We start from the raw sequence: 17,500 nt of genomic DNA, 5'->3' as shown, positions 1-17,500 counted from the left end.
CTCTCTCTCTCTCTCTCTCTCTCTCTCTCTCTCTCTCTCTCTCTCTCTCTCTCTCTCTCTCTCTCTCTCTCTCTCTCTCTCTCTCTCTCTCTCTCTCTCTCTCTCTCTCTCTCTCTCTCTCTCTCTCTCTCTCTCTCTCTCTCTCTCTCTCTCTCTCTCTCCCTCCTTTCTTTTATCTCATATTAATAGATTCTCTATCTTTTCCTCTCTCTCTCTCTCTCTCTCTCTCTCTCTCTCTCTCTCTCTCTCTCTCTCTCTCTCTCTCTCTCTCTCTCTCTCTCTCTCTCTCTCTCTCTCTCTCTCTCTCTCTGTCTCTTCTCTAGGAGAAAACCTTTGAACTTTAGTCTGTGTTGTATAAATGGTGGGGGTGTTTTTGTGTCACCGGTCGAAAGCAGTAGGAAATGGAGTAGTCGTTGGTTGTCTGTTCTCAATGTGTGGCAAAGTGAAAGGAATGTATTTAGTGTTGAGAGGTATCTAGCTCGTTTCAGGGGCCGAGCCTCAACTCAAGGCAACAATCATTATTATCAATAGTACTCGTAGATGTAATTACAGACTGCCATCATTGTGTCAGAAATTGGATGCGTTTAGTATGTAGAAGTAACATTACTGTGGATACCCCCGTTCGGGAAAGAGTTACTTTGAAGTGTGGAGTTTTATTAATTTAGGAAGTTTATGAATGCGAAAGGAAGAGAAGGTAGATGTACCACTACACAAACAAATGCCAATAATAGGATTAGAAACTATACATGAAATTCCAAGACCCGTGTCTTCTCCTGATTATGGGTATCATGATTATGTCTATTATGGTTATGGATTGCCAAGGGAAGGATTTTTTTTTATCAAATAGGCAGGGAAAGTGCCAAAGAATGTGGCAGTGAGAATGAACTGCGAGACAAGAGATACATGTGAATAGAAACAGAATAGGAATAGGAATGGGATTAGCGAGATGGGTGATTAGGGCCCAATTGAATAAATTTCTCTAATTATCAAAACTAAGAACAGAGTACTGCGAGTTAGGTCAAAGTGAACGTGAGATGTGGAAACCCGCAACGCCGCAGCTGTCAACGGTCGTTGATCTCTCCCACAGATCTCTGGCAAGATTCGCTGGATTTTGTATGAGTGTAGGCCATTTATTTTCTGTGCTATCGAAGAGGGAAACAATCACTGGTTGTTGTTAGCATTCCGTATGAGAACAGGTGGAGGAAATGCGGTCGAAAGTGAGAGAGAGATAAAGCTTGAGGCAAGCCTCGTTTCGAGCACCTCCAAGCTTAACATATATAAAGGTCTGACCATGAATCTGTGGGCCAGGGCTTGTTATCTCTGCCCCGTGGGTAAGTCAACAACACCAACAACAACTATCCTTTAACTTCTTTCTCACCTTTTCTGCCTTCTCAAGGTAGACGACAGGGAGAATCTTCTTCCCTTTTGCTTTTTTTGAAACCTGCCAATCCCCTTATCTGGAGGTGCGGCCCTCAGAGGCTGACGCTCGGTCTCTGGACCGGGTTAGAGATTTCTCCCAGTTAGTTTCTTCTACCTCTTCACGCAGTGGCTGTTCCCCTTCTACTTTCCTCCGGTGGAATAGAAAGAATCCCACACAAATACAATTAAGACGACAGGCCAATTGCTCTTCCCAGATATTTCTATGAGAGGTCCAAGGACCGTTGCCAATCGATATGGGGCTGCGGGTTCTAGTCATTGAAACGTGAGGCAACTATTGTTATTCAGTCACATGGCCACTACGTTAATTTTTTTTCGTTCTTCCATACAATCCCTAATTTGGCATCATTTCAACATCTATTTCGCGTACTCCCTTCCCTTCTTAAATTTGTACTCTTCCTCTCCTAGTATCTTTATTTTGTGTTCCTTATTCTAACAATATTTCCCTATGTTTAGCATTAACATGATGTATATTACATATGTACGTACAGATACATATATACATACATACATACATACATACATATATATATATATATATATATATATATATATATATATATATGTGTGTGTATATATATATGTACATGTTAAGTACAGTATTTCTTTGTGTGTTTCGTCACCGACGTACCTAACCTAACCTAACCTTGGGTACAATGTCGCACTAAAGAGGTGGAGCCATAGAGGTGTAACGGAAAAAGATTAAGGAGGATAATAGTAATAAAAAAAGGAATAGTAAAGGCTGAATACAATCAGCATTCTTTTTTTTTAGTGGAGATCAGTTTCCAATCATAAAGAAATGGTGCATGACTTTGGTACATATGGGAATCACTGAAGTCCCTAAGATATTGACTACATAAAGCTGATGCAGTTAGTACCCCATACGGGGTTGTATATGTAGATATGATAAATCTAAACATCTGAGCTGAACAACCTTGTTTCCCAAAAAAATCATGACCACACACTCACGTGCTCATAGTCTCCGTTCCTCGTCTGGTGGTCGAAGACGTAAGCGTAGGTGGCCCTGGATGACGAGGCTGCGTGGAAGGTCGCCGTTTGCGTCACCGGGGCTGCGTAGAGAGCGTCCGACAGAAGCTGTAGCGTCTCGTCTCGGGTGGAGATCGGGTGGCGCACGGGCTTGTCCCATTCTGTGTACTCGTTGATAACCGTGGCCATAATCTCCGTCAGGTGATAACTGTGGGGGAGAAGAGCACATTGATCATCATCAACTGGGAGTGTACGCCATGGAGCATGTCACTTTACTCACACGCTGTCGCTAATCCCTTCGGTTTTTCCAAACAAGCTCCTATGCATCTACCCTTCCCATTCCGAATAACTCTTCGCAGACTCGGTCGACTTGTCTCTGTCATGAGTTCTGTGGACATCCCCCTCGTCTTTTACACCGAAGGTTGTCTCTTATAGAGGCAATCTAGTAAATGGAATAAACATAAAGAAACCGTGCTACGAATTATTTAATAACAGGTCTAGAATGTCACAGAATAGTTCTTGGATTGATACATAGTCATTTAAGCGATATCCCATGATTCTCCGTAGGCACCTGGTGCCAAAGATATCGAGACAACTCTTTAAGTCAGCACTCAGTGTCTCTGTATCACAACCGTACAGGAAAACAGGGAGCACAAGAGACTTGAAGATTTGACTGTATCCTCCTGCATAGACTTCGACAACTCAAGGGGAAATGCCAATCCTCCGAGGAATTTCCTGACATTACCCACCACTGTTATGAACTACACAACCAAGTTATGTGAATTTTTCAAGACCTTAATATCCACGTCACATGCATAGACAGTAAGCCTCCCAACATTCGGACCTTGGTCCTACAACCAGGACCTCCAACGACTCCACAGAAAGTACATCATCGACAAAGACCTTAGTGTTGCTAATGAATGCTCCGGAATAACACTGATCGACAACTCTGTCCAATACTCAGTCCATGCAGGTGTTGAAGAGTTTTGGGATGGGCACGTATCCTTACCTCACTCCTGAATTAACAGGAAAGAAACCAAACATGCCTCCTTCATATTCCAAAGCACCGTATAAACCAGATATCATCTCCAAAGCACTGCATAAACTAGATATCATCTCCATAACCTTCAAACAAATCCCACGGATCTGCAGGTAATCCCAGAGCACCGTACCCAGCCCTGAATTAAACGTTTTCTTGAGATGAACATTGGCTCCAAGAAACCCCTTCTGAAAGTCACTTCGGAACTCCACAAAACACATGGAACGCTAGTACCCGATAAGTTGTCGACTTACCAAACGTGAAAACAGACCGTTCAGGCCTCTGAAACTTCAGCAGATGTGAACGAACCCGTGCCAGCAACAGATGGGTGAGCCCCCTTCCCAGAACACTGAGCAGTCTTGCCGATTCTTTTTCTTCTTCTAGATAGGGACGACCAGATTTTTTTTTCCAACTGGACTGCTAAACAATTAAACAGCATCGCATAAGTGTATGTATCATAGGTTCTCTTCCGTCTTTAGCAAATCTGCACTAATGTTGCAGATGCCGGTTGTACTTCCACCTTTCAAATTACAGCCTCTTTGACTTCTCTCAAAGAGGTCGGATGATTTTCATCTATTACTGGATCGGCAACCATTCTCTGAACCCCGGCCATGGGAAACTGGTTGCCTGGAGAGTTATACATGAGCTAGTTCTCAAAGTACCCGGTTAAAGGAACTACACTCCTCCACGTCTGAGACTAGTTGCCCATCAGCTGTTTGGACCGTGTTCATCCGGGACACATATTTGGAGCAGAGTTTCTTCAGGGCTCAATAAGCAGGCGTGAAGCTATTTACATTCAAATGACCCTCGAAATTCTCAACGATCCCTCTGACGTCCTATTCCTCGTCCATTCTCGCGAGAGATCAAATCACTCGTTTCTGAGTCCTGTATCAGTCCAGGTTCCAAGCCAATCTAGCAGCACGATCCACCTCTATACTCTAGTGTTTTACGCGAGGCCACAGCATTCCTCGCCTTTGGGAACTTTCCAGCGCATCCCTCTACAGCTTCCAGAGTTTTACGTTTGAAGTTATCTCATAGTTGTTCAGGATCTTTAAGGGTTCCAACCACTTCAAACCGATAAAAGATTACTACCGTATACTCCTGGGCACACGCATTATCCCTGAGGTTCTCCAGATGAAATCCAGTTGTATTATAACCCAGGATTCTCCTGGGCCTGATGAAGAGTGTTGCGACCACAATATTGTGATCATTCCTAAAGGACTCAGAAGTTCAGTAAATCCTTCAATTCTATGGGATACTGCAACGGGTACTAAAAAATATGTGACTTATCTTATGTAGAGAGTGTGTTTAACTCTACATTAGTTGTCTTTAATTTACTGTGCCAGACAGCTTTCTCCTCTACAAACACAAGGCAAGCTCCGTTCAGACATCGAAGGGTTGCCAGAAACATTTTAATGTGCATTATATACAGGGTTGCCAAAACATGGTATAAGTAGGCTGTTGCCGTATTCACATATAGAATATTTGGAAGGTTGGACATGTCGGATGGGCGACGCGACAAGAGGTGCCAGATTAGTTTTGCTGATTCTATTGTATGTCGAGAACGTGAAATCCTTTGACCAGCACCGCTTCAATTGTTTGTCTAGAAGGCGTGAGGTCCGTTCTGCGCACGTGTTAAGGCGTCGGCTTGACAGCCGGCGGTTCTGGTCGTTTTTCAGGTCCGGATACAATTGGCAGTTTCCTTTGGGAGGAAAATCCGGAACAATAGAGGATCTCAGGAGAGTTGCCCTGGGACGTCCGGGTTCATTCTCGTAGCATATGCGTGCGTGTGTGCACACTAGGCATCGAAGGGAGATGATAACACTTATTTGTCACTCCTCCAGCATTGCTATACTAAGCTCAACGGTGAGAGACTCTCGTCCTTGGAACCAGGAATCAACAATCCTCATCCATTTGGATTTTGCAAAATTTAGGAGAGAACTGTTAGTTTTCCTGGTTTTAGAGGCATGGAGGCCAATACATATTTAATAGTAAGCTTTGTTAATACCATTAACTTTATTAAAGTCGTCCAAAACAACAAATGCGTCCTGTGGATGACACTCGTCAACTACAGAATCAAACTTGGCAAAGAATATCTCTTCAGGCTCATATGCCTCGGTAGGAGCATATTCTGCAATAAAAGAAATGAAGACCAAGGTGTACTTCAATCTTCTCCGCATCATACACTCATTAACCGTACTAACTTCTGTATCGGAGCGCCGTAGTCGGATATATATGTCTATAGCTACTTCCTTGAGGTGGGCCCCATTGCTGCTGCCTTACCAGTGGCAGGTGTAAACCCTTACTAGTGATCTAACTACTGCCTGGTCTCCTCACCTCAACTACACCCCTTTATCCACTCTAAGATTCTGAGCTGCGGCGATAGAAAAGGGGGTTGATTGTCCTGGGAGAGGAAAAAATGTGCCATGCGCGGAGGTTAGCGCCGTGCCTGGCTTGACGTCTTTCTACCTCACTCGTACGTGTTACTAAATAAAGTTGGTTTGGGTTCGTCTGAAGAAGAAGAAACACACACACACACACAAACACACACACACACACACACACACACACACACACACACACACACACACACACACACACACACACACACACACACACACACACACACACACACACACACACGCACACACACACACACACACACACACACATATATATATATATATAATATATATATATATACATGCACTTTTAGATATATCACATTGCTGAAGGGTTTGACAACGTGTTTGTTATCGCTGTCGTTGTTGAGGAAGATAGGAAGATCTTAACACATCCAATAATTCCTCTCGCCTGCCTTTATCACCAAAACAGATTACCAGACACGTAAAATGCAAATATTGAACGAATTTGCTTGATATCTCCGAGAGACAGCACGTGTGACGAATGGACCTTAGACGTTGACTGTATGTGCACGCCACACAGACATCACATAATGCAGAAGTCAGTGGAGTTCGATGACAGAGACCGAGAGACGCTTTGAGAAATTCTATTGGTTATATTTCCAATGTTGAGATAACAACAAAACTCCGATCTCTGAAAAAAAAATTAAATCACTGAGAGTCTATTGGATGATATTCGGAATTTGTCCTAAACCACTGCATTCTCAACAGACGCTTTGGCAATTTGTACATTCGCCTGCAGTCTACGGAAGTTAGACGCCTTAGAATGAAATATAAAGATAAGACAAAGCTTATGACCACGAGGCTTGGGGTTTTAATAATTATGTTTTTTTTTTTTTAATTACAGAGCTGTCTTATGTTCGAAGACGTCACATAATTCAGGATATGATGCACTGATAACTATTGGAAGGAAGTAATAATAACTTAAGGAAATGAGCAAATTGTACACTGAAGTGAAATGAAATTAAGAGTAAAGCGAACGTACATTCATACTCCGATTGCGCAGTACATAAATTCTGTTGTGGAAAATGGCACAAAATTCGATTAACTTATAAAAGATGTACCTAAGTTCGAATGAGGTTTCAGCCCTTTGTATTGTGTGACAACTGGAAAAATCTATGACTTCAAAAATAAAACGACCGATACTCCAACAGGAGTGACCCCTCCTTTAACGGTGGCATTCTTGAAAGAAGAAGAAGAAGAAGAAGAAGAAGAAGAAGAAGAAAAAAATATATATATATATATATATTAAAGAATACCACCGTCAGATTCTTACGGTAGTATTCTTAGAAAATACTTGCATAAATCTTTCTCTTCCAAGGATTTATATAAGATTCATGTAAGGAAATATTTTTTTTTAAGAATACCACTGATATATTTTCATTTGTAGTTGCTGCTGTGCTTATTCACCTTTGTGATAATTCTTAGTTAAGGTGGAGCAGTGAATAACAACATGACAGAATTTACTGAAGTAGTCGCAATGTCAAATATTGTTGCAATCATTAAAAGAGTTTTGGTAAGAGCATAATATGTTGGACCACGTGATCTTTTTATTGTATTTTGTTTTATTTAATTTATCAATTTACTTATTTACTTTATTCATTTATCTATCTATTCATTTATCTATTTATTCAGTCATTCGTTTATACATTCATTTATTAACTAATTTATTTATTAATTTACTTATTTATTGTTTATTCTTTTATTTTTTCTTATTTATCTGTTCATTCATCTACAGTATTCTTTTAATTATTCATTTCAATAAAGGGTGAAAACATTTGTCATTCATCAATATGATCTTGCTAATTACACCGATTTCAGACTTTGTCCACATCCATTCCAACATCACAAATAAAACACTTCGCGTGAAATTCTCTCCACACATACAACCAAGCCGGATTAAGCTGCCATGGTGAAGTACGGAGGCTGCATGTCCCACAGGAGGGAGTCAGTGGAGATCCATCTCAGCTGCGTCAATATAACGGACGTAATAAGTTCAAAACAAACATTCAAAACATTCCGAGTTCACGATCCGTGCAGCACGAAATTTTGTTCATCCATTTACTTATTCATTAATTTACTTATTTTGGAAATTTCTCTCATCTAATTTATTTATTCACTCATTTATTGATATATAAATTTATCTATTAATTAATTAATTAGTTAATCATTTATTCATTATCTTATTCCTTTATCTAATTACACTGGGTAACAAAATTTCACAAAAGTTTTGTTTCGCTTAATTTTTTGTGTTTCTAATGCAAAAATTTGTGTTGGTTCCAAATATGTACTTGCTTTTCTTCTACCATCGACTGTTTTAGCATAGAAAATTATACTAATATAAAAAAATGTATGGGGTACGGAATGCACACTTTATTGTCGCTTATAATTTTCCTTTTTTCCAGGTTTATATTGACGTTCTTGACCATGGCTACAAGAGGATGCAAGAATTCACCAGATTCATTCTGTTATGTGTGTGGTTTCTATGTTGGACTCAAGCATGTGTCACATAAAGTTGTGAAATGAACTTTATGTGACTGTACTTTGGAATGAGTATGGGTGACCAAGAAAAACCATGTTCCCCTCATGTGATATATGGAAGCTGTCGATCAAAGTAAGCTGCATAGCTGAGGGGTGCAAGAAAAAGTAATGCCATTCGCTGTGCCGAGAGTTTGGTAAGAGCCAAAAAACCATCACGATGATTGCTACTTTTGCATAATTGACATATCCCAGCATTTCATCCTTTATTGCACCTGTGCCGTATGGTGATACCTTACTGGTTCCACGGCCACCAAAAAATGTAAGTGAATATTATAAAATTGTGAACTCTTTTCTTTGTAAAAGAATCAGTACTGAAATCTCCCAAACATCTAGCTATTTTTTCTTGTAATGCGATTAAACATATAATTAATATTTATATTCCAGTTCATAAACGCATTTTTTCAGGTAGAGGATATGATGGATGTCTCATCAGAAGAGTGGAAGGTTGTGACAATGAAGAAATGGATGAAAATTTTGAGCCAAGGCTGAGTACCCGCCCACACTTTCCAAATCAACGTGAACTGGATGAGCTCATCAGGGACTTGGGCCTCACTCAGTCAAGAGGTGAGTTTTTAGCATCCAGACTGAGTGAATGGAATCTGTTGGGAGAGGACTGTAGATCAACAGTATATAAGAAGCGCCATGAGGAATTCGAAGTATACTTTGATATAAGTGAGGCTACTTCTGCGAATATTTAAATGGCTAATTTACAGATATTAGAATTGGTCACAACCCTGAACAATGGTGACTGTTCATAGATATTTTTACAAAAAGCCTCAAAGCTGTTTTACTACATAATGGGAATCAGTATCCATCCCTGCTTATAGCATACTCGGTACAGATGAAGGAAGAATATGACAATGTAAAAAGGGTTCTCGAGAAAATAAACTATGATGAGTTTAAATGGGATGCTTGTGGTCATTTCAAAATGCTCGCCTTCTTACTTGGGGTACAGGGTGGGTACAACAATTATTTATGTTTTCTTTGCCTATAGGACAGTCGGACTAATAATGAACACCTTTCAGTATTATATGGACCAATTACCTATTTCTGTAGCGGTAGGCACTGGGGCAGAATGTATAATAAGTAATAAAGCATATTCTGCTCTCAAGAATTTGTACAAGGTATCATTCCTACCTTCTTGTAGTGCTTTGCAAGCTGTACAAGGTTCCCTCTTGTCTATTCTTGGATCTATTTGCATTGTCTCTAAGTCGTTGATACTTTAGCAACTCATGTTATAGCTATCATAGCAGCTTCTATTCAGTCGGCTACACATGCAAGTTATTTATCATTTAACTATTCCTATGCATTTATTCATGTATTTTATTCGTTATTTACATTATTGTAGTTTTTATCTATTATTTTATTATTGATATGATTTCTTTTTTCGCATCCGACCTAGATATGGACCAAAAGGTCTCCTGTCGGCATGCTCCACCTTTGTAAACCTTTGTAAACCTTTGTAAACACTATCAGAAAGTGGAGTGGCCCCCTCGAGATGCTTGCACCCAGGAAAACTCAATGTTATTAGACAGCCTCTTGTAGAGCCTGCCAAAGTGTTGCTACCCCCCACTTCATATACAGTAAAGCTTGGTTTGGTCAAATAGTTTGTGAAAGCATTAGATCATGGTGGAAAAGCATTGTCAAGAGATTTGTCTACTCTTTCCAAAACTATCAGATGCCAAATTTAAGGGTCCGCAAGGGTCCGCAAGGGTCCGCAAGTAAGGAAAATGTTGAAGTCAATGCAACTTGAGAATGCAATGAATGATATCGAAAGAGAGGTTTGGTGTGCATTTTGAGATATAGTTGATGGACTCCTTAGTAGTAATAAAGACTCAAACTACAAGCAGCTCGTAGCAAAACTTTTGGAAAGTTATGAGAACTTAGGATGTAGAATGTCATTAAAGGTGCACTTTTTGCGTTTACATTTGAATTTTTGTCGTGAAAACTTGGGAGGAGTGAGTGAAGAGTAAGGTGAGAGGTTCCATCAGGACATTGCTGCAATGGAGAAAAGATACCAAGGAAGATGGGACACTACTACGATGGAAGACTATATATATTCAATGGTGTGTAAAGATCAAGGACCTCACGTTAGGAAATTGCGCTCATCAGCGCATTTCTAGCGGGTTCTTATAACCGTATCACATGCTTTTACATTTACATTTCCTCATTATTTTAAAAAGGGAATACAATGACAAAATATTAGCTTCTACTTACAGACAATATGAATATGCTAAATATAGTGTATTATCATATTTAAGTATAGTTTGTTTTGTATATAAAACCTCAATTACTTTTTAAATATCGATGCTATACAATTTTCAACTGCATTTCTAAATCCAGAAAGGAAAACAACCTTAGAAACGCTAAAGACATTTAAAGAAACGAAACTAGTATTACTCAGTGATTTTATTCATTCATTCATTCATTCATTCATTCATTCATTCATTATTTATTTATTTATTTATTTATTTACTTATTTACTTATTTATCTATTTACTTATTTATCTATTTATTAATTCATCTATTTATTTACTCGTTTATTTATCTATCTATTTGTCTATTTATTCAATTATTCATTTACTTTTTTTTTTCTTTTTTTTTTGCACATGGCAAAAATGTGTTATTCCGAGCCTATTATCTGTAAATCAGGAAAATCCCTACTGAAAAATGTCATCGGTTCCAAATCTTACGGAGCTAAGACATACTGAGGTAATTCCTGTAAAACTTCTTGTTCCAAGGGCTCCGATTTAGGCTCAAGTCCGTGAGGTCACACCGCGAATGGACCTCGGTTGTCGTTCTTTCCTGTTCCTTGTTTTTCTAGTCTCCGCTTGGCAACAAAAAACGGAATCAGAAACTACAGCATGGTACTGAACTTGAAATGCAGCAGAATATAACGTCATTCTACCACGGAAATAATTACGTCATCGAACATGACGTTATTTTCTCAAGAAGGGAAATGACGTAACAGAAATACCACAACCTCGTTTGTTCACAATGGATTTTCGTCTTGTCTTTCAACTGGCGAGACCCGACAGCGTCTCAAGCCGTTGACCACTCGACGGCAAAGAATGATGGAAATAGAGATTGGATAGAATGGGATACGCCGGATATGGTCTTACCTAATTCTCAATTTCCAGACCTTTTTTTCTTAATTCTTGTTCATTCTCTATACCAGGGGTTCTTAACCTTTTTTCTCAAATTCCCCACTTTTTAGTGAGCCAACTCTCCATTTCCCACAACAGCATCGGTCTTTGACAAATTCGATTTTAACCCATGCAGTGTTTAGTTACTAAACACTGCATGGGTTAAAATCGAATTTGTATATATACAAATTCACGAAATGTGACAACAAGAAGACACTAGAAACAAACAAAAAGAAACAAAAACACATCGATTAAAAAAACAACAACAACACTGGTTCTTCTGTCCGACCGGTCATTCCCCACTTGGCAACTCCGCCATTCCCCACCAGTGGGGAATTCGCCACAGGTTAAGAACCACTGCTCTATACTAATGAAGACATGATCTTCCGAACCTAGTGAACCAAAGATACAGCCTTATTTCTATTACTGCTGAAGGACACTGGATGCGCTTACTTGTACGTGTTGCGGATGAAAGTCCTCAGGATCTTGTTCCTCTTGTCGGGCTCGAGTCCGAAGCGGACGTCGGCGTCGTTGAAGGACAAGAAAGCGTCGGCCGGGGTGACGCCGAACATGAGATCGTAGGAGGCCAAGCGGCCGATGTAGGCCTGCCGGTCCGTGTCGAAGTCAGTGTCGATCACAACGCCGTCGACCGTCGGGCCGAACGCGTAGTAATACTCGGGAACCTGTCAAGGAAGGAAGACGGTCAGAGTGAGGTCATTATCGTTACCCAAGGTCAATAAATTGACCCTAAGATGACCTAGGGTCAATGGCGAATGGGGCTGGCGCTTAAGAAATTCCTAGCTGTTGTAAACAATCATCGTTGTTATCATGATTTTTTTTTATTGAACAACAGCATTGGAGCACTAAGTCAAGGATACGTTGATGAAAAACCTGGAGGAAAGAAAGATTATGTAAAAAATTGTCGTTTGCAGCAGATGCAGCATTGCATGCATCATTTTACGATTTGTCTCCTCCCTCTCTTTCTCCCTTCTTCTTCCATCTCTTGCTCTCTCCCTTCTCCCCCTCCCCACCTTCTCAAACATAAACAAACATAAAAAATAAAAGTAGAGGCAGTGACAGTTGGTGTGTGTGTGTGTGTGTGTGTGTGTGTGTTATTCAGTCTGAACAAAGATGTCTTTTGTCTCCTCTCGGGTCAGTAATCAATTGACGATGGCGTTGATTTTTACAGCAACGACCAACGCCGGCCCAACTACCGACTTGGGACATTTTTGTTTCTTCTAAACTAAGCTCAGGGAACTGTGTCAGTTTTAACATATCCTAGGTCTCTTTCATTCTTCACAGGGGTGTTGAAAAAAACGGCTAGGTGAGAGGAAAAGTTCTTGATATATTCCTTCTCCTTTACTCGACCGTGTCCTTTCTTTTCCTTTGACCAATGTTTCTCTTAACCTCCTCTTTCCACTAAAATTCCTCATCCCCGTTCTCTCTCTCCTACTATTTAGATTTTTCCTAGTTTCTAGGTCTATAGGAAGTCGCAGCGCGTTAGGCCTTGCACCACCCACCTCGTAGTGACATAATGTACAGTAGAATTGTGTTCGAGCCCCCCACGGGCTAAGGTAGTGGCTTCGTCTACAGCTAAGCGTCTCTAATCACCACATCACCTAGCTGATCATTTAATTCCCTCACCTCAAATTCCTCCTAATTCTCTCAGACGTATGGCAGATTGAATCAACTTTCTTCTGACTAAATCAAGCCATGGGATGCAATTGAAAGATCATTCCCGGGTCGATGGGTATACAGTGATCTTAATCACTCCTGCCCTGTGGATTTTCTTGGTGTATTTTGTTCCGGCGAGTGATGGGCAGTGACGGGCTCCCAGCCAAGGACAGCGGCGACCCCCGGGGGAGACTGACGAATACTCCGCCCTGCCTTTACCTCTGCACGCCGCTCCTTTTATGAACCCCTTTCCTCTCCACATTATTTAGTATTATCCGTTTTCTCTCTTTCCATCACACTCCTCTATACCCCATGCCTCACTTCTTTATATCAAACCTCTCACATCCACGCATAATTTTTATGTAGTAAATATTTGAATGATTTTAGTGATAACACTAAGGACATCATTATTTTATGATTCCAGGCTAATTTACGCTTAATAGAATATAATGTTGATCATTTTTTATTTATGCTATCTTTCCTCCGTTCTGCTACTACTTTCTCCTTCATTTTCTCCTTCACCACCTCTGTAAATATATCTACTGTGAGCGATACTGTCAGCCCCCAAGGACAGGAACGGTGGCTGTCATCGGAGAACTAAGAATATTCTTTCTCACGTACCTCCTATCTCTTCTTTCTCTCTCTCTTCCCTTTCTCTTAGTGTTCTCATACCATCTCCTCGGCTAAGAATTCAGGGCTGACCGACCCAAAGGGATCATAAGATCTGTGTAGTAGAAAGCTCTTTTGTTGGACTGAGAAGAATGCATGCACAAAGGAGTATGAGAGCTATCAGACTGGAACATACAATGTAGTTCTTAGTAGGATATTTCAGAACATAAAAATGTAAAATATAAATGATAAAGTTGAAGCAGGTGGAGTGGCGGATCCACGAGTCAAGGGGGAACAGGAAAGGGGAGGAGGAAAGAGAGAAAAGAGAGAAATGGGAAGACTGAAAAGGTAAAAAAGGGAAAAGGGAAAGGGGAAAAAAGAAAAGGAGAAAAGAGAAGAGAGAAGAGAGAAAGAGAGAGAGAGAGAGAGAGAGAGAGAGAGAGAGAGAGAGAGAGAGAGAGAGAGAGAGAGAGAGAGAGAGAGAGAGAGAGAGAGAGAGAGAGAGAGAGAGAGAGAGAGAGAGAGAGAGAGAGAGAGAGAGAGAGAGAGAGAGAGAGAATAAGAGTGAGATGAGAGAAAGAGAGAATGAGAGAGAGTGAATGTTTCAGTAAAAGTGATTAGAGAGGAGCGAGGCAAGAAGGGATAAAGGGAAGTAAGGTGTCAAAGAAGGCAAAAAAAATAAAAAATGCAAGGAAAGAGGGTGGGAGGGAAGGAGGGCTGGAGGGAAGAAGGGGCAAGTGGAGGACGAAGGGAGGGAGGAAGGGAGGGAGGAATGGATCGATCTTGCCTATTTCCTTTCCATTTACTTAATCGAGTCTAAGATAGCACAACATCTACTTCCGTGGAAATGAGATCGTTGAGGTAATTTATCAAGTTGTCGTACCCTCATTCGACCCAGTCTTCCACACCTTCAATATTTTGCAACATCCCCAACTAATGTCGTGTTACAATGGACAAGCAAACAAGCCTAACTTTTGGGGCATAACGAGGTCAACTGGAAAAGAATACTATTACTTTTATTACTATTACTATCATTATCATTATTACTATTAATATTACTATCATCATTATTACTATTACTACTACTGTCATTACTACTACTACAATTGTAAATGCCCGTGTTAGTGTTGCTACTATTACCACTAGTAGTAACAGTGGAAGTGTTGTTACTACTACTACTTTTTCTATTTTCAATGTAATAGATAACAATAACAACAACGATAACAATGATAAGAAATAAAACACCATTATTAGTAGAATCTGCAAAACTGATATGGAAATAATTGCCATGAACAAAACTAATAATGCTAGAACTACCAATACTGATAGTACTGTATTAATCATAATACCATCATCAACTGCATTAATACTTTTAGCACTTTCAGTATCAAATAACAATACTACTATCAGCAATAGTAGCACCGATATGAATAGTAATTAAGATTAGGGGATGATAACAATATTCATGATAGGAATTATATAAAAAAAAAACGAAAAATGCTCAATTGTGTAAAATGACAACTGAAATCACTAAGATGTAAAAATGAGCCCAATGTTGACAAGACATCAGATTTTGACGGGTGGTATCGATGGATTTTGAAGGAAAATAAGAACCGAAATATCATTTACTTATAAGTTCCTTTGAAAATTTATCGTGACCAAAAATGTACAGAGGGAATGGAAACTGACAAACGCAACTCCTATAATAAAAATGACAACACTACGATCATGTACAAGTCCAACCTCATTCACAGAAAGGATAAAAACACTAATAAGAATATATATATATATATATATATATATATATATATATAGATATATATATATATATAAACATATATGTATATACATGTATATATATATACATGTATATATATACATATATATACCTGTATATATATGTATATATATATATACATCTATGTATATATTTATATATATACATATATATATACATATATGTATATACATATATATGTGTGTATATATATATATATATATATATATATATATATATATATATATATATATAGAAAAATGTCAGCAAATTATTTAGATGATGGAGAACATAAATACGGGGAAAGCAATGAATAGATCGAATGAAGAAATAATATAGATCGATGGTATAAATAGAAAAAATAAATAAATAGATAGATGAATAAAAAGATAGATAAAAACAAATAAATTAATAAACAATTAAATAAACAAATAAATAAGTGGATAATTAGGTAAGTAGATAAATGAATAAATAGATAATGAAATAAGTAAATGAATAAATTAATAAAAGAATAAATAAAACGAATAAATTAGTAAATGAATACATATATAAATAAATAAATGGATAAAGAAATAAGTAAAATGTTTGTAGAGGGAAAATATCAGGAGGACGAGAGTTCTAAAACCTTTCTTTAGCTTCGTGAAAAGAAGGAAAGAAAGAACCTAATGGTGAGTTTTTAAAACTAATGTAAACTTAAGTTGAAATTACTGAAGTTTTATCTAGCGTTAACTAAAGTAAAGAAAATTAAATCTTTATTAACTCAGGCACACATTTTCTTTGCTTACTAGTTTATTCAGTGAAAACACACTTCTTTTCCTCGGCCTGCCTAAGCGTCATTACACATTTCCTTAAGTAAATCTACACAACAAATATATGACTTTTCAAAATTTCTCTTCTCTTGTGCTGAATATGTTGTGTTTACACAGCTGTATTCTTACAACACACAGAGCTACTTCCCATAGCATCTGGTAACTCTCATTCTGTTCGTATAGTTAGAGACAGGCGAGTCGCACAACCCGACCTGCGATCTGCAGTTGGTTACACTTCTTGTGTTTTATCCAGGGGCATCTCCCGACTTTTTAGTTGTCTTGTTTGGCAGAAAAAAAAAATCCTATCTTTACGATATTCATGTCTACGATCAGGAAACGGAAGGAAAAAATTCAGGAGAATGGTGTAAAACGCGGTCATCGCAAGAATCGAATTTTCGACATCGCAGCTCTACCAAGACTCCCAAAGCAGCATTGGAAGAAGTCGTACACGAGTACCTCATATGGGTGAGGCCGAACATAGTTGTATTTCGCAAAATAATATGACATCATATTTGTGGGTAAATAACATATCAATCCACTTGCACGCAACCTCACGTCTCTACGAAAACTGCTTTCGAATATTCCGTCACTCACCGGACTAAACTAGGTTTACTTAACCGTCGGCATCAGGTCCATCATTGGACGTCCCCGACATTCTTCAGAAACGCAGTCAGACTTAGTCCTTCCGTAAAGGATCTGTTCGAATCAGTGAACCAGACACAACTCCGTTAACTCCCCTCATGAAGTCGGCGAGAGTCCCTCTGCCAGCGAGAGGAGTTGCAGGCGACCGAGGAAACCGGAAGTCCTCGGGATTCGAACTTTGCCGCGCAAGTCAGCCGCTCGCTCGGAGGAGGAGGAGGGTGAGGAAGTCGAAGCGAACACAATATACTGGAATCAATAATTAGGTCTTCGCCTCTATGTCAATGTCAATGTCTACATCTATATCTATATATCTATATCTATATCTATATCTATATCTATATCTATATCTATATCTATATCTATATTTATATCTATACCTACATCTAAATCTATCTATATATCTATATATCTATATA

At 39.1% G+C, this 17,500-nt stretch overlaps 1 protein-coding gene across 3 annotated transcripts in view; it reads right to left on the bottom strand.

Moving 5' to 3' along the window:
* LOC143033452 (neuroligin-2-like) overlaps positions 1-17,500 on the bottom strand; it is a 158,321-nt gene that overhangs the window by 20,841 nt on the left and 119,980 nt on the right. For all 3 annotated transcript variants that reach the window (XM_076198914.1, XM_076198916.1, XM_076198915.1), the window contains exons 3-4: positions 12,027-12,256; positions 2,407-2,632 (exon numbers count right to left, since the gene is read on the bottom strand). In XM_076198914.1, the coding sequence (XP_076055029.1) occupies positions 2,407-2,632; positions 12,027-12,256 (456 nt within the window). The remainder of the gene's footprint in view (positions 1-2,406; positions 2,633-12,026; positions 12,257-17,500) is intronic.

Source organism: Oratosquilla oratoria, chromosome 15 (genome assembly GCF_046742065.1).
Source record: "Oratosquilla oratoria isolate Oo_2021 chromosome 15, ASM4674206v1, whole genome shotgun sequence".
In the NCBI taxonomy this organism is placed as follows: Eukaryota; Metazoa; Arthropoda; class Malacostraca; order Stomatopoda; family Squillidae; genus Oratosquilla; species Oratosquilla oratoria.
This window is presented reverse-complemented; position numbering and strand designations above follow the sequence as displayed.